General features: G+C 42.5%; 1 protein-coding gene across 10 annotated transcripts in view; it reads left to right on the top strand.

The window, feature by feature from the left end:
- The window catches only part of MPZL1 (myelin protein zero like 1), a 38,997-nt gene that overhangs the window by 9,921 nt on the left and 5,464 nt on the right, over window positions 1-23,612 (top strand). Inside the window, exons 2-6 of one of the 10 annotated variants that reach the window (XM_083820532.1) lie at window positions 6,099-6,310; window positions 7,904-8,117; window positions 15,746-15,878; window positions 17,459-17,532; window positions 19,230-19,305. In XM_083820532.1, the coding sequence (XP_083676658.1) occupies window positions 6,099-6,310; window positions 7,904-8,117; window positions 15,746-15,878; window positions 17,459-17,492 (593 nt within the window). In that variant the 3' untranslated portion in view covers window positions 17,493-17,532; window positions 19,230-19,305. Of the gene's footprint in view, window positions 1-2,802; window positions 3,016-6,098; window positions 6,311-7,903; window positions 8,118-15,745; window positions 15,879-17,458; window positions 17,533-19,229; window positions 19,336-23,612 lie in introns of those variants that run through there. The other 9 variants (XM_083820535.1, XM_083820537.1, XM_083820530.1 and 6 more) reach the window with 9 other exon arrangements.

Consider the following 23,612-nt stretch of genomic DNA (forward strand, 5'->3'; position numbering starts at 1 on the left):
TAGTCTCAGCTGACCTGGCCAAAGATCCCTCTGAGGGACCTGCAAGGAGGACTCCTCTCAGCGCCCTGAAGGCAGCGGTTAGCCATCTTCTCTAAGAGTTGTTCTGTGGAGGTGTGCCCCGTGTCAAAGATACTGGAAAGTAAACTTCACCAGTGTAATACTACAACCTTTTTGTGTTACTGTTGAAAACTGTGAGCTTGATTGCTCTTAATCCCACTGAAAGCTGAAGAGTTAACCAAAATTTGTTTAACTAACCATATGCAAACTCTTGTGGTTATGGTTGCCTGTCTGCTACCCGTTCGGACTGACTCTATCTTCCCATACTTTGCTGCTGGGTAATTACAAAGGCTTCCTCCACATAGGTGCTTTCAAAGCAATATCTTGTTGCCACTCAGAAGAACTGCTGAGGTATGGATGCCAGGGGGCTGTGAACTGGGTCAGGGTCAAACTAGCTGAAAACATGCAACTTTTTCACTAGTTTTGTGCATCCTGGCAAACACGCCAGGGTTTTTTACAATGGAAGCGATAAGCTCTGGATCTTCAGGTCTGCTTTAGCTACTGTAGAACTGCACCTTTGGAGTTAGGAAGGTCTTGTTCATTCACAACAGGTAAATGGAAACAATATGACATCAGTAAAGTTGGCTAGGTGGAGATGCTGGGTAGTGGATCATGCTTGTTCTGGACATGTGTATGGTGAATACTGCATCTTCCCTCATCAATTCACAGAGGAAAGCAATGATCTTACATATATGATGTCGTCTTCTTACTAATGTTACCCTTGGAGCAGTGAATATTGCAGCTCCTAGTAACTGCCTTAATGCCTGTCTTTTTCAAGAGAGCAAAAAAGCATTTGGGATGTTGCTCTCAGTCCTGAGACTCTCCAGCTGTGCTTGTCGCATATTGGGTGATACATGTCTGGCAGATACTCTGCTTCTATTTTACAACTGCATATCTTTTTTTTTTCCCCCTCCAATCTTTTATTCTATATGTAGAATACATACAGAATAAATAACCTATATGTAGGTTGTTCAATCACTAGATATAGACAGTGCCTTAGACGTTTTAACTGCCTGGATGTCAGCCAGCTGGTGTTGAGGCTGGTGTTTGGGGAAAATGAATGATGATTGCTCTTTATGGTAACCTCAGCTCATGTTCAAAGAGCAGGACATCAGCAGTAACTTCCTGTTTTGGAAGCTGAGCGTTCAGCTTTTAAGCTCTGGTACGTGGTAAATGTTTTTAACTTCGTCCATACTGTGGAAAAGAGGCTAGCCAAGGTCGGTCCTTCCTTTTTGTGCTTCTGCGGATTCGGTGACTCGAGGCAAAAATTGAACAATGGTTTTAATTCTCTCTGTGCACCCAAGAAACTCATCAGCAAAGCTGGGTGTCTTTCTGATGACCACCTAGTTATGAATTCAAATGACTTGAGAGCCTTCTGCTGCTTGTGAAGTAGTTTTTACTTTGTCAGATGTCTTCATTTCTTGTCCAGCTGAAGTATCAAGGGTGACTGTCTGCTTTGACTAACCTGATAGAGGAGGTGTGATCTGTGCGAAGTACTGTTAACCCTTTTACCCATATGAGAGTTGCTTTCTGTCATGCAGTTAATATAAAACTATTATGACTAAAGACTGGTTGTGCTTTTACTGAAACTTGTATGCTTCCAGGTTGCAGTGAGCTGGCATTTTGACCTGACTGTTTAGGGCTAGCGCCTGAAATCTGCGAAGTCCTGTGCTTCAGGATTTGGGCTGCAGCACGGAAACCTGAGCAATAATTTCTGTGACCATGGCTTTCAAAGCATTGTTTGTATATGTTGGAGGACAAAGCGTAGGCTAGACAAGTGTGATGTATAACTTGATGGTGGGTCTGCAGGTGGTCTGCAGTGCCTGGGCTTGCTGGGGGCTGGAAACAGGCTTCGCGGGGTGGGCAACTGAAGTATACTGCCAAAGCGTGCGGGCACCCCAAAAATGTACGGGTCTCCCAGGATGCTCAGCTATATATAAATGTCAAGAAGATAACTTGCCTCAGAAGCCTGATAGCTACGGTTGAGGAAATGGATTGTATAAAGGAGAAATGAGATACCACGCAGCTGACAATGCCTGGTGACTTCAGCAGGTGGCTGAGCTTGTCATAACAGCTTGCCTTTTTTTTTTTTTTAGATAGTAAATATTTAAAAGAGAATCTTTTAGGAGAAATGTGGCATATAGGTGTTCCTATAAAGTCATGGGAGGTGGGGACGCAGCAGATGTGCTGTGTTTCTTTTTTTTTTAAAGTAATGATAGCCCTTACTGCCCACTTGTTAGCTGTTGCAGATGATGTTGAACTGATCCTGAATAAGAACTGCTAGGAAATAGGCCATGAGACGCTTGCTGTGAAAGGCAGATGGCTTTTATTTTTGTAAAATGGAAAAAGGGGAGAGATGCAGAGCAGCTTGGAATTGAAATGACTTTAAGAAAAGAATCGTATGTATTGACAGAAGCCCAGAAATACCCCTCAAATCCAGAGAAAAATATCCATTAATGAAGAGTAAGATACAAAAGGGAGTTTTTAGACTACTGTCAGCTGTGCAGGTGGCTAGAAACTGAAAGAGACTGCAAGGTCCAGCTGTACCCTCAAACTGGAGAGAGTTCAAAGTGAAAAACGCTACACAGGCTGAGCTGGACATGGCACTGGTCTGTGGTGATAAACGTGGTGGTGGAAGGCACAGGGGGAAGAAATGAGCCCTGTTTTAGTTCCATTTAGCGTGAGCTGGCAGCTTCACACTGACAAAGGTGTCAGACTGAGACTTTCCTTTGAACAGAAGGAGACAGACCCTGAGCAGAGAGACAGATCTGAGCAGTCAGTGCAGCGATGGCAGCTGAACTTGTTCTGCAGATGAGATCCCAGAGACAAGATACCGAGGGAAGAGAGAAAACAGAGAGCCTTGGTGAAGGATGAAGATCCACTAGAGGAAGAAAAGATAGGATGAAGTGAGAGTGTCTAGTCCTACCTGAAGAATAGGAGGGTTGTCTGAGAAGGAAGGTAAGGATGGAGCACTGGTCCTGAGGCTTGGTAGGGGATGAGTCATTGGACTTGTGATTCGGAGCGTTTTCACTGGAGCGTGGGGGCTGAAAATACAACTTGTGAAAGATTGATGTAGTTGGAGTAAAACAAATCCAACTACATTAGAGATGGAAAAAGAAATGACTGGAGAGGCACATTTTGACGGTAGGTGAAAAGAAAAGCATTTTTCTCTTGAAAAGAATTAAAGTGATTGAAGGCTAGAAGAGGTGTTCGGATGGAAATACTGGGACTTGGCAGTTGGACAAGGTGGTGGGATAAGTGAGGATCGATGGGAGAAGAGCAAATAAATGTTTATCTTTGCCATACCTAGCCTGCAGACCTTCCCTTCCTAAAGCTGCATTCTCTCTGACAGTCTCCTGATAGTTTTTTTCTTCTTTAGTGGAGTTAAGGCCGAGAAAGCTTGAGGAGTGGACCCGTGGATAAGTGGAACTAGAATATGAGTCCAAATTCAGCTTTCTCCAACTGAAGTATTTAAATAGATGGAGCTGGAAGAAGGATGTCACTCTAGCAAAAGTGGAAAGAGAAAACCCACGTGGATTATTTTTTTTTATGGTAGAGGAGGCTAAAGATTTCAGGGTAGTGGGAACTGCCACTGTATCAGTGAAAGTATGGGAGCAGAGAGCTAAAGAAAAACAAATGTCAAATGTTGTGGCTCCTCTACCACTTCCAAGTCATTTTGTCTCATGCTGTAAGACAGCAGAGGGGAAGAAGCTCAAGCTGTGCATGCTGAAAGAGCGAATAGCGAGTGACCTTTTTATTTAACTGGGGGCAGGGAGGGAAGAAGCAAAGGAAGACATGAAGTCGAGACAGCAAGTAGGAAGTGAAAATTAAACTGTAAACATCTGTACAGGACACTATATAGTTCCTGCCTTCCTAGACTGAAGGAAGAACTGGGATTTTCTTGCTTCGCTACATTTCTTTCACAAGTTGCTAGTAAGTTAGAACAGGGATTTCTTTGGAAGCAGATCTCTGCTACCCACTCCCTGTTTGTGGCAAGGGGTTCTCTGTACCACGTACAAGCAGACAGTGTCTGCGCAGACTATTTTCTTCCTACACAAATGCTGAGGGCATCTTGCTTGTTTTATGCTTGAAAGGCAGACTTGTTCTGTGCCTTGGACTCAAAACAATGGATTAGTTTTTTTCTTCTCCACTCCATTAGCTGGAAAAATTACATAAAGCACAGCAGCTCTGAGTTCATTTAATTGAATTGCTAGAAGCCTTTGTGTGTTCCAAACAAATATTTGGTAATTGTTTTACAAAAGAATATTTTTTGGCCTGCAGTCAAGGGTTCATACAAGAGAAAAGAAGCTCTGATAGAACCTCCTGATGAAAATCCCCCTCTCTTAGGGTGCTGTTTCACTTGTTTGCAGCGAGAGCAATGGTGACAGGGTAGGCTGGGGAACTGGGGATAACCTGACGGGACTGTCGAGAGAGTGAGGTTGAGGAGCGAACAGCGTGACCTTCGAAAAGCAGAGGCAATGAATGGTGGCTTCTTCTGGTTTTGGTTACTGTAATTAAACTGGCTTGCTTAATTCTTCCACCCTTGCAGTGCTTGCATGGGCCTTCCGTGTCCCCTGGGCACGTGCTCTGCCTTGCCCTTGTTTGCCAGGCTGGCTGAGTGAGAGGGACAGCAGACCCTACGTGGCCGTGCACGCACCCAGTGCCTGGCTTACCCGGCGTGCTTTCCTCGTTCCTAGCTCGCTTGTCTCACCGACGGACCTACCACTTGCAGGGCTGGCTGCTGGTACCCGCTGTGCTCGTGGCCCTGGTTGCCGAGGTGGTTGCTGTCATTGACTGAAAGCGTAAAGCCCATCATTTAAGGACTAACTTGGGTGTTGTTTTTATTTTTTTTAACTGTCTTTAACTGTAGTGTTTATCTTCAGTTTGCCTACTTTGAGAACTAGTTTATTCAAAGTGAAGAAGTAAATCAAGATACCGAGGAAACAGAAAGGCTTGCTCTCCTCTTCTAATAAGGGAGTAAATCCTGAAAATATAAGATATTGTAGCCCAAAAACAGAATCACAGGATCAGAAGCAGCTTACTAGTACTGGCTCTGTGCTGTAAGTCTTGACCTTATTAAAACGTGGTTTTCATTTGAGTTACTGGGGGCATGTGTCATGTGTGCCCCCAGCTGTAGAGATATTTTTCCAAGACTTTTGCTTTCATATGAATGTGACACAGACAATGAGAGAAATTATTTTGTGGTGTTACAAGGTCACTCTCCTTTTTTTTAAACTAAACTTGAATAAATCTATGGGTATATCTTTGTTTAAATCTGGATAGTGTCTTTGCGGTTTAAAAAGTCAGATAAAGAATATATTCATCTTTTTTTTTTTCCAAATCCTGATGAATTTCACTTACCCTGTAGGCATACTACTGGTGCAATCACAAAGTTAACCCTGATTACTTAATAGCTGCGGGGTGTTTGTGGTCTGTTTGTTGCTTTGACCATGCATAAGCCTCATGGTGGGGGGGGGGGGGGAAAAACTACTCTCATGCTTCTAAACTGTATCTGAGTGACTACTTATGAGGTCTTAGACATGAAGACCTTGAACCATGCCAAAGAGTAGAAGCTGATAGCATGGCTGGGACCCAGAGAGGTTTAATCCTCAGCTTAGTAAAGGTGAGTTCTTTTTCCAGCTACAGCTGAGAAAAGCTGAAGAAATGGGAAACAAGATGTGAGCTCTAGAGGAAATTGAGTAATAGCTGGATCCAAGATGTTAGTTCCTCCAGTGGGGCTTATTTATTACAGTCTCTGCTGGCAGCTAGAAGGGAAGAGTGTAAGCTCATCCTTTGCACTATAGAATTGACTTCCACAAAGTGCTGTAGAGGAAACATCTGTGGAAGGAAAACATCCTGTAACAGATAATACAAGGAAAGAGTAGTGAACTGACCTGCTGTATACTTGTTTATGTTATGGGTATAATGCAATGCCTGTACACACACTTGCTGTAGGAGTTGTTGTTGCCGCTTCTTAATTTTCCCTTAAAAGCAATGCAATATGAACTGTTACCACTGCAACTTCCTGACTCTCAAAGCAGCACCGATGCCTCTTCTTTTCCTTCTTTCTTCTCTTTGCCTTTTTCATACAGTTGAAGTATCCGCAGTAGAGGTCAGCACTCCAGAAGAAATGTTTGTGGAGAATGGGACAGATGCAAAGCTTCCATGCACGTTTACATCTGTGGAAGTGATCAGCAGTGCAGCATCTGTTTCTTGGAGTTTTCAACCAGAGGGAGCAGCAACTCGTATCTCAGTAAGGAACAGCTATAGAGGAACCTACCTGGGGTGGAAGTCTGTGATAAGTATTCAGAGATCTTTTAGTTGGTTCTGAGGTCAAGTAAATGTGGATTGGAGCCTTCTTCTGTGTGTTTTGTCTCCACCACTCTCAGTTTAGTTTTTTTTTTTAAGAGTTATTTAAATGTATTGCAATATGTTAGATCTCAGCAAAGGCTGGAGTGTGCAGCAGCTGGAAAATATACTAGTAGTTTTAGTCAGAGGAGAGGTATGTTGGTGTGGTAGCTCTGTGTAAGAAGTAGATGAGCAGCTAAGAATCTTCTAAATTCTTTATCTTATACTTGAAAACGAGCTGTGGAGCTGCTCGTGGAATCTGAATTATCACCACTACAGTGTAACATTGTGCAAGTTGCTTATTTTCTCTTTGTGTACTGTTTAGTCTACCTTTGAAGGTATTTGTAATAAGATCAATCTCCTTAGTTTCAGAGCAGACAACCCTCAGGTCAAGGGTAGGACCAGGTAAGGTAATGGGAGATGACCTGAATGGAAGAGGACTGGCTTGTAAACAGTCTCTTCTGTGCCACAGAGACTGCTTTGTAAAGAAGACTGTAGAAAGAGGAAGCTAGAATATAGTCTTAAATTTCTTTAACCATGCTCTGGAGGCTGAACTGAAGAAAACTTGGGTTGAGTCTTGGTTAAGATTAATTCTTTATTTCACAATGTACTTCTGTTTTACAGCCTTGATCTGTCTCTTACGATTATGACCAGTGCTTAAACATCCAATGTGTCTGAAAGTGGGCTTTTGTCCTGTGCAGCTGTATGCACTTCTACTGCTGTATATTCTAAATTTGGTCAGGTATAGTGAGGAATGGTGCAGTTTTAGTACAGTTTTCAAAGACAGTACTAAAGAGGTTCTTTCTTCAAGGATTTTTGGTCAGGTCTAGGGAATACAGAGCCATGTGCGACTTAATCATCTGGAAGTCAGGAAACAATTATATTTATTTACCTTAGAGGTTTCTGGAACACAGCTAGATGTGCTCTAAATTGCTAGTGGGACTTCTTGAGGGGTGCAGGTAAGGAACCTATTGCATGTTAATTAAGCTATACCGTAGTTGCAAGTCACATGCAGCAACACACAAGATAGGAAGCTTGGTAACTGTTTCCTGCTAGGATGCAGAAGGCTTCCTCTACCTGAAAGACAGATGGCTGTGATCTGGAAGAAGTTCAATTCTTTAATTATTCCCAGGTTACCAGCCTTGTTCTCTTTTCCCCACCTTCTGGTCCATCAAACCCTGCACCCCCCAAAAAAGTGGTGGGGGGGGGGGGGGGGGGGGGGAAGAAAGCAACAGCAGAAAATCAAAACTTGGAGTCTATTGAGGTAGTATGATTGAGGTATAAGCCATAGCATGGTTATGTGATCAAGACATAACAAGCCAGACTAAGGTGGTGAGGTGGGAGGGGGGAAAAAAAACAAAACACAACACACAAATGTCTAATGCTAGCTGTGTATTATACAGTGAACTCTAGGAGAATGCTGTAATAGTGAGAGAAGTATGGCAGCTCTATAATCTCTAATTGGATTGTTCTTATATCCTCTTTTCCTTGACTACAGTTTTTCTATTACTTTAATGGAAGGTCATACCCTGGAAAGGACTTACCATTTAAAGACAGGATCACTTGGACTGGAGACCTTAACAAGAAAGATGCTTCTATCAGTATATCAAACATGCAGTTCCGGGACAACGGCACTTACATCTGTGATGTCAAGAACCCACCTGATATTGTTGTCAAACCAGGAGAAATCCGAGTTAGAGTTGTGGAGAAAGGTATTCACCCTGTGTGATTTTTTTTTTTAATTTTATTTTCCCTTTCTTCATCTCCCCTCTTCCATGTCTATATTACTTTTCATGGGGGTGGGAGAGTGGCCTGGAGGGAACAACCATCTCTTTAATTCTCGTCTTCTAGGTCCTGATAGTCTGACAGCTGTTTTAAAAAAAAATGAATGTCATGTACTTTTTCTCTATTTCCATCAATTCCTAAACTTCTAACAAGTATTAGCAAAAGCTGATGGAAACTGCTGAAAACTCATCTTATTTAAGATTCCTGTGAACGTGTTTTTTTCTGTATTATGCTACATCAAAGGTTAGGATGACCTATGAAATTAGGAGAGCAAGTGGCAGGCTCTTTTTTTTTTGAATACATACTATATATATATACTGGAAAACAAAACTAATAATCTGGCCTGAGCACCTGCTGACAGTGAGATGCTACTATCTTCCATGCAAAGGTTATTGGATGTCCACTTATCTCTTTTACACAGCCATTCTTAAAGTATTCGTAGTGACCCTTGTAAGCTGCAAGGGCTGGCTACTTCCAGTTATTTAAAGCTTCTGATTAGTATTTGGGAATGGTGATTACAGTTCAAGAGTGCTTGTGTTCCATATGTCAGTTTGGCTGTTTATTTTCCCCAGCCACCCAAAACGTTTGATTGTTCTAGGTAAGCTGGGGTTCAGCCAAAATGTGACGGTTCATGCAAAGAAACAGTTCTCACAGTGATCAGATTTCCAAATTTGTATTTAATAAAACAAGAGTAAATGTTGGACTCATAAATGACAATGCTGATACAACTATTCCACTAGTTTTTAATGTGTTAGAGGAGATTACCCATGCGTATACTCTAATTAGAATGCTGCTGCTGCTACAAGTATACCCTTGCTCATGAGATCATTCCATGTACTGTAGGCAAGGTCTATACCCATGTCTTTTCACAGAATAGCTCAAGTTGGATGGGACCTTTTGGAGGTCACTTAGTTTTCCATTTCTTGGAAGAAGTTTGCAATCTATATAAAATAGGTCAGTTTATTTTTCTTTTACTCTATTGGTAGTCTCTATGAAGAAGCAGTAAAGCAACCACTGGTTTGTCTTGGCAAAGCCTCTTCAGATTTTAACCCAAATTAAACAAATGAAGACATTTCAGTATGCTAATTCAGCTGATATTTTTCAACAGACTTGCGTGTTGGCTTCAGCAAGACAAGAACTCAATATTAAATGAATTATCTTGGAAAAGCAAAGCCTGAGGATTATCTGCAGATAATAAAATGGAATTTAGTATGTACAACTGACTCTGCATTTCCCTAAAATAAAGGATCGTGATGTATGGAAGGAAATGTCTGTACCTATTTCTCTTCTGTGCTACTTCACTTAACTGCCTCTTGCAACAGAGGTGATACTTTAATTTGCATATTTTGGGGGGTTGACCATGGGTCGGATGCCCACTCAACTGCTCTCTTACTTCCCCTTTGGAAACAAGACAGAAAATACCTTGACGTACAAGCTTTGTCATTTTAAAAGTAGGGAGATCACTTACCAGTTACTGTCACAGGGGAAACCTTCCCCTCTGCAGCTCCCCACCTTTTCCCAGGCTCAACCTGAATCTACTTCCCCTGCCTTGAGTGGTGTGTGGAATATGGGAAATGAGAGGTTTGGTTCAGTCCATAACAGCTTCTCTCTGCCAGCCCTTTCTCCACAAACATTTCCTCTGTTCCAGTATGGGTTCCCTCCTTCCATGTCCTGCAGGATAAACCTGCTCCAGGCTGGGCTACAGCTTTCTTCCTGCCAAAGCAGGTAGATACTTCCTGGGGTCCTCCACAGGCTGCAGCGTGGATATCTCTGCAGCTCCACACTGATCTTCTCTGTGGGCTGGAGGGAGATAACATACTTCGTGGTCTTTTCCACAGGCTGCAGGCTCTGGTGCCTGGAGCACCTCTCCTCCATCTTTCTCTGACCTTGATGCGCATGGGTCCATGTCCCTCCTTTCTTCCTTTTTTCCTTTTTTTTTCCCTCCTCACTGCTGTGCAACATTTTGTTCTCTTAAATATGCTTTCCCAGAGGTGCCATCAGCTTGGCTCATGGGCTCAGTTGTATCCTGCCTGTGGAAAGGAACTCCTGGGTCTCTTGAAGCTGGCTGTGAAAGCAGCTCATGCAGTTCCCCTGACACCTTACTGTGTAAACCCAATACGCCTATGGAAAAGAAAGTTCCTGATTTCTTTTTTTTTTTTCCATGTCTGTCCTGAAGCTTGAAAGAGAGCTATAACCAATTTGCTGTGTGGGAAACAGCAAGATAAAAAGGTGTGGATTGGAGGATCAGTTAGAAATAGCTCTGAAGATATAGTTCTAGGAAATAATGTGCCTTCAGATAACATCCTGCTTTTGCAAAAGCTGTATGGGCTGAAACAAATGCTGCTGGATGGTTCAACTGTTAGGATCTTTTCATCAGACCAAACAACAATGAGAACTTGAACTATTTTTTTCTCATCATTCATTTAGGAAAAGTAACTGGTGTTCCAGTTTGACTGCTGCAAGAGTTTGAGTTGTACTTCTGCTTACTGGTTCCTAACAAGCCTAAAATCAAAGAAATTAAAGGGTGTCTAGTGTAGCATTTCCCCATAGGCAGAGCACCGGGACAAGAGAATCTCACCCCCTTCTGAAAGGAACTCTGTGTTTGGCAGTACTTTGTACCACAGGGAAAATTCTACAACAGTTGTCTTCAGATCTCTTGGAACACCTTGAAAACGGGCTTTCAGGCTATATATACGATAATAGCTGTAGCTGTAATACTGTCTTGTAGTACTTCCAGTTAAAGGCAGAATACTTTTGTAATAGCATGTAATCCATCCTCATCTTAGCTGATCTTGACTCTTGTGCGTGTTTTATTTTTTTTAACTAGGTATAAATTTAATTATTCTAAGTCATGTGGCTGGTGTTTTAAATTATCCAAAGGCACAGTTGTGGTTTGATCCTGATAAGCAGTTTAGTGCAACACAGCTGCTTGCTCACTCCCTGCCAGCTGGATAGGGAGAAGAGAAGTGGGAGGGCAAAAGTTGGAAAACTTGTGGATTGAGATAAAATTTCGTGAGAAAGAAGAAGGAAAGAAAAAGCAAAGAAGGAAAAAACCAACTCCCTAGACCCCAAAGGAAAAAATAAAAGTGATGCAAAATGCAGTTACTCACCACTAGCTAACAGATGCTCTGTGCAATGGCAGCCCTCAGCCAACTCCTTCTACTTCTATTATTGAGAACAACATCACGTGGTACAGAATATCCTTTGGGCAGTTTGGGTCAGGAGTTTTGCTAGTTCCTTGCTAACAGGGCAGTATGAGAAATGGAGAAAACCATGACTGTGTAAGCACTGTACAGCAACAACTAAGACGATGGTTTGTTATCAGCACTATTTTCATTACAAATCCAAAACATAGCGCCATAGCAGCTATTACAAAGAAAATTGACTCTATCCCAACCAAAATGAGGACATTATCCACCCCTTTTTCTATACTATTTACGTCATGCCCAGGTCCCATGCTTTTCAGTACATCCTTATTAGTCATCAACTGTCGGTTAATACAGATATAATTCCCTTAGTCCATTGACTGCCCCTGTGAAATGTCCATAAAATGGTCATTTAGTCTGTAATTTTGGTTCTGTCTGTTATGGTGGTGGTTCAGGACAGGAGAGGAAGTGTGTTACGTAGGGTTAATGGATGCCAAAGCCAATTCAGGTGGGGCCACTGCTGCACTTGCACCACTTCTTGTGAGGATCATCCTCAGTTGGTTAGAGTGGTTCTTGCTGTGGTGCTTCCCATAACATGCAATTCAGATGACGGGTTACAACAGTTTAAATGCATAATCCGCTGCAATCTCCACTGCTGCAGGTTTAACATTGTAGTGAACTCCTCCCCTCTCCTCTACTGCGGCTTGGGATTGTCTGTTGGTCACAGTCCCTTAGAGGTGTACCTGCTCTGGCATTGTGTTACCTGTGAGCCACAGTCCCTTTAGAGGTCCACCTGTTGTGTCATGGACTTATCCACAGCCACAGTTGCTTCAAGGTGTACCTGTTCTGGCACAGCCTTTTCGTTGGCCACGGTCCCTCCAGAGGACCCTTCAGACACCTGCTGGAGTGGACTTACCTATGGCCACAGGTACTTTGGGGTGTACATGGTCCCACGTGGACTCATCCACAGGTCCCAGTCCCTCTGACTCAAGTTCACTCTGGAGTTGCAGCCCGTCCAGTTCAGCAGCATAGGAAGAGCAGCACCACACAGCTGCTTGCTCACTCCTCCTCTTCCCTGCCCAGCTGGATGCGGGGAAGCGAATTGGGAATTGGGAGGGCAAAATTAGAAAACTTGTAGATTGAGATAAAAAACATTTATTAAGAACAAAATGACAAGTAATGCACAAAGCAATTGCTCAGTACCAGCTGACTGATGTCCAGCTAGTCCCCAAGCAAGGGCATCATCGCCTGGCCAACTCCCCACAATTTTAGTGCTGAGTCTGATGCCGTATGGCATGGAATATTCCTTTGGTCAATTTGGGTCAGCTGCCCTTTAAAGGTTCAATGTGGACACCATACTTTACACTTTTAAATGGTCTTGATCACAGATGCTTGGTTAGCCTTACATTTTGGATTAAACATTTAATAAGTTGCTGTGTTGACTTCGCTGTTCAGAATTGCCAGGCTAACTCAGCTGTTTTTCATTGAAATGTCTACGCAGTGTTTGCACAAAACAATACTTCAAGTACATTGGAAAAATCCTGTTAGTGGGGATGAAAGCAAGGCTGATGTTTCACTGGAGTATCTGAATCTGGAAAGGACTACTCTTCAGAGCATAAATGATGGAAATTTGTAGGGAATCCCAAGTCCTTTATGGTAGGCTTCCCCTACCTGTAATAAGAAGCTTCTTAACACACTGTGTTAAAGACAGCTGGTGTTATCTGGAGGTAGTCCCTCTTTGATCTGAACTTTCATGAGGGGAAAAACTAGAATTGTCTTATGGAAATCTTTCTACTTACCAGCATTGGAAAACTTCAGCTTTATGAAATGGGAAACAAATTCTAGCACATTTCCAGAGAAAATGGAAGATGCTCTGAATTACTGTGATACTTAGTGAAAAATGTTCCTTGAAAGGCTTGAGTTTTGGCTCATGTTAAACTATGAACTTAAACACCAGCTTTGAAAGCTAACATTTGGTTATGTTGTTGGGGCTGTCTGTTACAATGAAATCACTGTATGCTATGCAAATATTTATGAGGAATTCATATAACAGTGCAATACTGAAGAACATAAGAAAAGGGGTGGGAGACATAATTCTTTAGCTGAACTATGCAGTCATAAAATTGTGTAGGCTTTTCTGTAGTCTGTTGGTTTGTGTTTTGAGAGGTAGTAAAGCCTCTGGTTTCATGTGCAAACAGTTGTGTTCTTGTAGCCTGTTAAAAACTCTGTCAACAGAGCATAATTTGTTCTTGACCCAAATCCAGTCAACCAAAAATCTCATCTGAATCAAAGAAATAACAAATATATCAGATTAGCTGTTGTCATCTTCTTTAATATCAGTTTTTTAGCAGACATGACACTGTAGTTTTGGATTGCCACTTTCTTGTTCTGAAAGTGTTGCTTATTTTTTTCCCTTGAGTACAAGGTGGGAGGTGGTCTGCTAGCAGAAGTGCATGTTTGTTTTGATGCTTTAACAGACAGTCGTTCCTACACCTGTAAAGAAACTTCGGAACTCCTACTTCTTAAATGCCTCAAAAGAAATCCACTTTTCTTTGCGTGGGGCTCAAAGGCAATCTTTGTCTTCTGTACCTGAAAAGTACTATTGTTCATAAGATTCTCCTTAATGACAGATGTTGCCAAACGTTGTTGAAAACAGGATGTCTCCTTTTAAATTGTGGCACTAATGTCTTCATCTTTAATTTCTTACTAAGACTAAGAATTGCGGAGTTGTTATGAATTGGCATCAAACACTGAAAAGCTAGGAAAGCTGCTGATATGGTATTCAGTCAAATGAGGGTATGAACAGTGAAATGGCTAGAGATCGTGCAGCCCTTCTCCTGGAAGTCATTAAACTCAAAATGAACAATACTAAATGTTGTGTTAGTATGATGCCCCTGCATCAGCAGGGCACTGTGTTGTGCTATTCCCTCCTATATAAGTGTGTCAAAATGGGCTCGACTGTAGACTTGTTGGGAATGCTGTATGTAAGCATGGTCCATGGTCCTTGCTGGGAGAAATCCAGCAAAAGGGTACTAAGATAATTAAGGGACTAGGCCACCTTTCATAGGGATTGTTTAGCCTGCAAAAGAGACGAAAGACTCAGAGAGATCTCATCAGTAATTATATTTAAGATATCAATATTTATAATCATAAATATCTGAGGAGAGAGAGAGAGCATCTAAAGAAGACTGAGCCAAGTTCTTTAGTGGTGCCCATCAACAAGAGAAGTAGCGTTGGGCACACATTCAAACACAAGAAATTTCATCTCAGTATAAGAAAACACATTTTTCCTGTGAGCATGGTTGAACACTGGAATAGATTGCTAGAGAGTTTGTGGAGTCTCCATCCTTGGAGACAGCAAAAACCCAACTGGACAGAGTTCTGAGCAGGCTGCGCAAGCTGACACTGCTTGAGCAGGGGGTTTGGACTAGATGATGTCAAGATGTCCCGTCCAAACTCAACAATTCTGTGGTGGTCAGATGCAGTTATCTGAGAATGATTTTCTATATAAGGTGTTCTACCTGTTGCATCTTATGCTGATTTACTTGTGTTTGGTGGAAGGAACTATCGTACCATGGATTCTTGTTGAAGATGATTTTTCTGGTTGAAGATGTTCCTTGTACTAAACAAGATGAGAGGGGGAATGTTGTTTGCTACTGCAAAAAGATATAATGGTGGATTGTGTATTCTTTCTCCTGTAAGTCTTTTGTACTCATTCTCTGATTGGCTTTTATTTCTGGCTGCTCTTTCTTGGCCTCTCCTTCCCCCAAATTGTACTGGGGAAAATGTGAGTAAAGCAATACTGTGTTCCTGTAAGCATATTGCTAATACCTTTTGATGATCCTGACTTAAGAAGGGGAAGAATGACGCTATGAAAATGTATAGAGATGTATTTTGAGACACCAGAAGCATGTATAAATTCTCTTAGAGTGATTGTGGGTAGTAACTGGGCTGTTTGCTGCATGCTACCCAGAGAACACCCAGCCTTCAGCGCTCTTCGTTGATTAGCCATGTGTTAAGTTCAAATCTGCTTTCAAGTGTGCCTGCCTTTTCCTGTTGACCTCACTGGGAATTGCAAGGTGAACGTAACTTTTTTTCTCAGACACAAAATGAGATAGGGTTGTTGTCATTATCACTTGTGTTCTTTGACATGTAAAAAATTCTTAGTTCAATATAAAGCCTTTTCTGAAGGATGGTGACTTAAAGAACGCTCTTGGTGTCTGCTCTGTTCATACATTATTCTGCTAGCTGCCTGCAATCGCTACCATTTAGGCTGCATGTTTTAATTCCTGGATATTACATTAGTGCTTCTGCTCTAAAAGAATCCAAGGTCAAGAACATTTGTGGTTTGCACTTCTGTTAATCAGGGAATGCAGAAGAGTTGAATGTTTTCTCCCTTCTCTCCCCAGACAGCCTGCCTGCGTTCCCCATTGCCATGGTGGCAGGGATAGTCATCGGTACGGTTACAGGTCTCACACCGCTCATCTCTATTGTCGTGTGTCTTGTCATCAGAAAGAACAACTCTAAAAAACGTTACTCTGGGTAAGAGATCTCCCTCCTCACCTGTGTATGATGTGAGGAACAGCAGTAGGATCAGAGGGAGGGCTTAGAGGGGGGTAGGAGTTGTTTCAGCCAAGTCTTGGCAACCATAACTACAGGTAGGGTAAGGCCATGTGGAAGACTGGCCATCTGCCCATAATGATTATTTCTCTGCTGTGCTTGAAAAGACCTGCTGACCATGAGTTGCACCTGATAATCACTAAACGTTACAGCTGATCCCCTGCCACAAGCTTATGTGCCGTATGAACATCTAACCTAAGATCCCCTAGCTCTGTTCTGTTCCCCTTCCCATCCCTACTCCCTTGTTCCCTTAGCCTCCCCCTTCCCAAAGAAAAAGTGCCACATGTGCAGTTTTAGGGAATGCTCTGTTGAGATGAAGACTGATTTTTTCAGTTACCAGTGTCGTGCTCCTGAGCCAGTAGTACACTGGCCAAAATCCATTTCATCACCACTCTTTAAAGTAAGGAAGGAGTAACCACTCCACATCCATCCTCATTCAACTGTCTGGTTTTAGTTAACTGTTACCATCCCTACAAGTTTGGTTTTTTTTTTTGTGTTAGGAGGATATTTCCTAAATAAAGCACAGTTCTTTGAGTGGGGATGTGAGAATGCAACAAGACCTAACAAAAGCAAACTTGAATCCTGTGGTGATGGAGCTTGTTGGTGGTGGGGGAAGTGCTTTCTCTTTTCTCTTTCTCTCTAATTTAGATGGTCATTTGCTTCGGTAAGAAAGAATGAAAATTATGTCTGTAATCTTAGAAACAAAATCAAGATTTATAACCTTCTTCTGTTCTTTCCCCAACAAATATTCCTGCTTCCTGCAGGTTTTCTTGGTTGCCTGTCAGATAAAAGAAAACAACTCCATAAATAAACTTGTGGGGATTTCTAAATTGAACTTTGCCCTGTCCTTTTCCCAGTTGGAGAGCTTAGAGAAAGTGAGTTGGCTATTCCCAATGGTAAGGCTGAGTGCAGTGAAGGCAGCTGCATGTGCTCAAAATTGTGCAGAAAGTCTGCTTCCCCCTTTCTGCATGTGTCCTTCTGCTAAAAACTGAGAAGAAACCTGCAGAGTCACGCACCAGGAGTGTGCATGTGATGGTCCACATGCTTTGCTTCTGAGTGACCTGCTGTCCACTGTCTTCCTGCTGAAGGACATGTGCTGGAGCTGAGCCTGGAGCAGGAGTTCACGTGCAGTAATTTCGTATAATAGATTTAACTGCTCTCCCAGGAAAGTAAACTCTGAAGTTTGAATACTGCTTTTGCTGACCGTGGCAGCTCTGCATGACATGCTAAGAGAAACCAAATGTGCTGTGACCCCCTTCAAACTTATGGACTTTCTTCTCCATGACACTAACCTAGTGTGTGGTGGTAGCGGTGAGATGTACTTACTCTTAGATAACAACTCTGCCTTGAACTGAGGTGGGCTGGGGCGCTGCGCGGCATCTGGAACCCTGCATGGCCACAATTTCCGTTCATGATCTGACTTTGGTGTTTTTTTGTTTTTTGTTTTCCTTTCTGCCTTGGTGTGCTGGGATCGGATCCTGCTTATCTTCCTCTCCTTACAGAGATCCTGATATAGACGCCAGATTGGGAATGTAACAGGGCTGGGTCTTCTCTTCCAGTCCCACTAGACACCATGGTAACTAATCAAGTTGGTGGTTGCTGTTAATACCTGTGTGTATGTGTACACATTTCCTCTTCTTTTGCTGACTAACCGGCTAGCTCTGTGCTAACATAACTTCACTGTAATTTGTGCTGGAATCTGTTGGCAAAGGGACAATGCATTTCACTGGGTGCTTGGGTTTCATTGTCTCGTGTCTGGCTGGGGTGGTATTGCTGCTTATCCCAGATGGTGTCCCTCCATCTCTTCCAGCAGTGAACTTGCCAATGCATTGACTAGAGCACAGGAAATTCAGAGTTCTTTCCATGACAGAAGGAAAACACACTCCCTGTAAGTGTTCTTCTGGCTCGGACAGCTCTGCCATTTGGAAACTTACAAATGCAGTCATCTAAGTGCATGAGCTGCTTAAAAAGGAATTATGACTTTTAGGTAATGTGGATCTTAGGAATTTTGTGAATAAAGAAAACAATTCATGGTTATGTCATTTTGGTCACAGAAGGGCTGCTCTGTCTCTGAGACAGAGCGGAAACCCCTTGCTGGGTCTGCAGTATTTCTATTTTTTTTAATCTGTGGCATGTTTGTAGAGCTAAATCTTCTATGGTTAGACTTCCCAAAGGTTAAAAAATGATTGCCTGTGAGGAGGTGGTCTGCTTGATGTCACTGTCCTTATTTGTTTGTTTCTGTACTTGCTTTGTACACTGTCTTTTTAAAAAGACTGTGGGGAAAGGATGCTCAGCGATCAGAGGGTAGCAAAGGGAACTCCTGTGTTTGTTGTGGAGGAGGTGGCCCGTTTTCTTTCCGGGTGCGTGGGTTAAGAGGAGATAGACTGAACATGTAGAGACCCATTACTGCACTGCCCAGAAGCTGCCAAGGTTAAGTCTGAAGACATCTGCTCATATACTTAGCTCAGTAGTATTCATTTCTCTGTCATTGGCTTGTTTTCTTTTCAGTCCTGCTCTAAGCGGATGGGAAGAAGCAAGCAATGAATGAAAACTGGCAACCTTCTTTCAGAGGTGTTAGTTCTCACCACCAGACAGTTTTCTGAGTTTTCAAACAAGATTTGCCTATTTAGATATTCACGTAGCTGTATCTGGGCACATAGCTTACACGTCACTTATGACTCTTAAAGTAATCACTCCAGAGACTAGTGTCTGTTGTGAGTGGGCAGAATTATTTTGGAATCATAGCCCAAACAAAAAGCAAGGGAATTAATGTGGACTTTGCTAGGAAGTACCTTTGTAGTGTGGAGAGCTAGTGGCTCTTGCAAGCATTCACTTTAATTGTAGCAGTGGTATAACACTTGCTTCAGTGACTGGGGCTACTTAGCTTGTAGTTAGAAGTTAAATGAGTCTGAAGCGTCAGTGAAGAAAACACATTTGTGGGTTTGTAAAGTTTTAGACTGGTTGGGTTAGATGGGAATATCTAGGGAACAAGAATTTTGAAGGAGCTGCTGTCGCATGTTAAAGTTGTTCCTTCACGTTGCTCACCAGTGAGACTCTAGGAGGAAGGACAGAGAAATGACATGGGAGAGATGGAGTATTATATGTGTTTATTCCAGAATCCATTATGTTCACTTTTACTTTGGCATAATCTGCCACCAATTTCATCTCGCCATCACTCGTTTTTTGTTTTTGTTCCTTTTTTTTTTTTTGTGTGTGTGTGCGTTTGTGCCTCTTGAACATTGTCGTGCAAACTCTGCTCTGCCACCTCGTCAGCTGCGGTACATCTGAGAGCTTGATGTCACCGGTTAAGCAGGCTCCGCAGAAGTCACCCTCCGACACAGAGGGTCTGGTAAACAGCGTACCCGCCAGATCACACCAGGTAAACTGCTTCCTGCTTCTTTCCGAAGCAGGATCCTCCCGGAGCGTGGGGGAGATGGTATGGAAAAGCTAAAGGCAGGGTGGGACACGTGAATTAGGTGCTGTCTGTTAAGGTGATGAGGGTGGGGGGGGTGTTTGATCTGAACAAGGGATGGGCAGTAATCCCTCAAAGATGTAGTGCATGTGAAAGAATAGCATTTTGATATTAGCTGAGGTAGAGTTTTATGTCCTTTTTGTACTTACGTACAAAAAAGATGGCTCTGATCTTGTGCGTTAACATAGACAGATGTTAGTGAAGTACAAGTGTGAGATCCTGAAGAAGATGAGGAATTGGTAGTGGGTAGCTGCTGGAGATACATGGAGATAACATTATGTACTAGATGTGTAACACTCTACAAAACTGCCTAGGCTGTTCTGGGATTGTGCTGGGGAGGAATTTTACTTAATCTCTCATTGATGTGAAGGTGTATGCTCTAAGTGGCACGCAGTGCCTTTACGTGAAAATGAGCCAGTGCAATGCAAACACTGACCAGTGATGGTTAGTCTGAAGTTACTCTTGCTGCCCAGAGTGCTTTTCTGCTGAGCCACCTAGCTTTTGTGGGCTTGAAATTATGAAACTTTGTCTTGTTCTTGCTGCTGTTGGCAAAGTTCTGCTGACTTTGAAGGACCAAGGTGGCTCTTACTCAGACTAGTCATCTCATGGGAAATTAGTCAGAGGGCAGAGAGCATGCATCAAACAGGGATTCTGTGCAATATACAATTATCGACCAACGATGTGCAGGATTTCCATATCGGTAAGGTGTTTCTTACCTCTTGATTTGTGCATGCTCAGCAATTTTCCCATGGAGGCATGGGTCCTGAGTGAGTTTAAGTCCAAAAGGGACTAATTCTTAACAAGTCACCTTTTAGGAAGTGTGTGGACTCTGAGAGGTTTCTAAATCAGAGTTGACACCTGCTTTCTTCATTTCTCTTGAAGAGGTAATGGAGATATGTGTTAATACTACAGGAAAAAAAATACAGTGCTGAGTGAGGTGGATAAAGTCAAGGTCCTTGCTCTGTTGGGGGCTTACAGTCTGCTTTTGAAGTACATCTTGTTCTTGACATGTGCAGTACTTCCAGAAGACAAAGTTCTAGTATGTAGGCCCACATTGTTGCCTGATGACTTCAGAGAACAGTTATTCTCTGAACATAAAAGCAATATAATCAACTGATAAGGTTTTAAAATAGTTCTGATTTTGACTGGAGTGGGTCTGTTAATAGCAGTCTGCCTTTAAGACCTAGATAAAGCTTGCCTGATTCTATGAATGTTCAGCTGAGTGACTCAACAACATTTGTTTTCACTGTTTCTTCTTAGCAGATACGTTCTGTCCTGTCATATTTGTATATGGTGTTTCTTTTCCATGCCATCATTCTGCAGTGACTTGTATTCTACTATTACTGTTACTTGGATGAGAGAGAAATACATTTCTGTTGAAGGCAGGAACTAAATGCATTTCCCGGCTGGGTGTCCTTGTTTAGCTAACAATCTGGGTTGCAACAGGCAAACTGGGAGGCAGAGTGTGTTGTCCCAAGAAATGCTCACTCCAAGGTGGCTGTCATTTGTATTTGTGCTTTGTGAGTTGTTGATTACTCATTTCTGGGCAGGCTGAAATACTGTTCATCTTAAAGTGTTGCTTCTTCAGAAGTACATTTATGATGTACAGAGCAGTATGGCACAGAGATCCCAAGTGGGTAGGTCTGTCAGTGTAGAAGCTGGGAGCGCTAAAGCTACATTAACTTCAATGTAGACCTCAGGCTTTTGGTCTTTAGGAATACCTGAACAAGCTTAGTTTGTGCTCTGTTCTGAGCTTTGGGCTGGACACCAGGACCCTGGGAGGGAGCAGTTCATGGTGCAGGGAATCCTGACTTAAATTTCAGATAAATTTCCTGGGGCTGGAATCTGTGGTAGTTCCAACATCTTCCAGAATCTAAAGAACTTGAGAATACTGTAGACCACATGGCATGGTGGTCTAACTTCATGACTCCTTTCTCTTTGCTGTAACTTACAATTCATGACTCTGCTGACAGACTTTTAGCAAGGTATGGGTATACCTGCTCCTCTTTTTCCGTTGGTTTGAATGAAAAAAATCACAAGACTTCAGGAAATGCAGGTTATTTTATGGCAGTGCTGCGCTTTCTTTTAGTTTTGAAGAGTCAGAATGATCTTAGTTGGACTTCGGTGAAAGTTCTGAATTGTTTAGACTTTTCTGAAGTTTTTACCTATGTAAGAAGTCTTCACTAAGATTCAGCTGGCAATAAATCAAATAGGTGAGGCTTTATAGCAAATTCTTGCTCCTCCTTTTCTCTGTGTCAGCTGATCTACCATTTGTTTAGGTGATAGTGAACATATCCAGACAACGATAGCTTGATTTGGATCAGGTGACCACAGCAAGTCAGCCTCTCCATCACCACTTGATGTGCAGGATAACTATATTTAACCAGGCATAAAATTAGAATAGTGATAAAACTGATCCCGAGTAGTGAACTCCTGTGGTAGAAAACTGACCCATCAGAATTTCTTGAGCAAACTTGAAATGTCATAGTGAGTATTTTATGAAGCTGTAGATTTTTTTGAACTGATACAAAGTGCTGTAGAGCTGAATTTACCATATCCTTAAACTATGGTTTCAGGCAAATGAGAATTCCTAAATTACTTACAAATAAACTTTAGGCTCACTTTGTCTTTACCTTTTTGTAGACTGAGCTCTGATTGCAATTATTGCAATTAGATTGCAATTAGCTCTAATTGCAATCCAGATACAGTGTTGGAGATCAGAACAATGTGAGAATCAACAGTGGGGTAAAAAAAGGTGGTTTGAATGAGACTCTAAATCCCAGCTTTTCTAGGACATCTATATATACTTTTTTTCAGCATTTCTACAGTCTGTTATTTCTATTCAGCATTTTATATCTGCTTGTAAGTTTCCATCCTTCTTTCCATCCCCTTCCTCTACTCTTTTTCTTTATAACTTGGGAAGTGTTTTACCTGGAAGGAAGAAAGTTTGGGTTTAAACTGCTTCTCAAGGAGAATGAGTTATACGGCAGGTGCATGCTTTGCCTTTGTGTTGGAAGGAAAACCGCTGTACAGAAGTGTACCTATGGTCCTTCGAAGATTTCCTTTTCATCTTTGGCTAGTTGCTTTGGAAGATAGATGGAAAGCTTTCTGTGTCAATTCCGTAGAGATGCTTTCTAATTTGGCAGCATACCAAAAGTACTGGAGAGAAGAGAGTGGGAGAAATATCTGTGAAGGCTTCTTCTCCCTTGGACCTAAGGGAAACAGAAATGGAGTTAAATGGGTGAAATGGTTTCGAGGCAAAAGCCTCGAACAAGAAGAACTGAACAAGAAGATCTGTTCTCGCAATTTTCCCCCTCTTCCCTCCACCTAACAGAACAGTCCCTTTCTCTCCTGTGCAGGTCATGTTTGTGTGTGGTCTCTCCCCAGAGATCTCCTGGTAGGTGGTCACAGCCTTCTGCCCTGTGCTTGTCAGTTGTGGTGTGCAGAACTGGAGCTGCGGGTCAGCCCTTTCCGTAAAGGTCCCACCTTTGTTTTGTCAGGCACTTGCTCTTTATAGGCTTCAGTCCTGCCCTCAGCCCATCTGGAACAGCTGCAGCTTGCTTTCCTGTGGGCTGTGTTTTGGAGGACACGGTCCTTTAGGAAAGTGCTGGGGTGTTTGCATGCCCTGCTGAAAGACGGTGGTCCTCCACTTCACTCCAGCAGATATAACAGAGGCGTGTGGCTGTGTTGCAGTCTTTTCAAGGGAAAACCTGGCAATATCTGTCAGTGCTGGGCAGTGCTGAACAGACCGGCCCGAGAAGGTGCCAAGCATACCCGATGTGTGGAGGTCTGGTGTGATGGTTTTGGGCAGTTCTCTTGTTTGCAGATCTGCACCATACCTTGGACTGGTTGGTAGCAAAAGAGAGCCTTGATGGCCTAGCTGACCAAGGATTTAGTTTTACACTTTTTTTTTTTTTTTTAAATCTGTGCAGTGTTGGCTCAAAAGTGACTCAAAAGCTCAAAAGACTCTGCGTTACTGCACCATTTTAGTATTTTCTGGCTTGCTACTGTGTGAGCCTTGATCCCATCATTTGCTTGGGCAGTGACTGTGGTGTCCTGAGGTGGCTGCAGGTTTATTTTATCCCTCAGTTATATCCAAGTGGTACAGATGTGCTGAGATTTACAGGACTTGAATGGTAGTAAGTGCATGAAGTACACTCTGCTGTCTACTGGTAAAGATGTAG

Source organism: Anser anser, assembly GCF_964211835.1.
Source record: "Anser anser genome assembly, chromosome: 1".
In the NCBI taxonomy this organism is placed as follows: Eukaryota; Metazoa; Chordata; class Aves; order Anseriformes; family Anatidae; genus Anser; species Anser anser.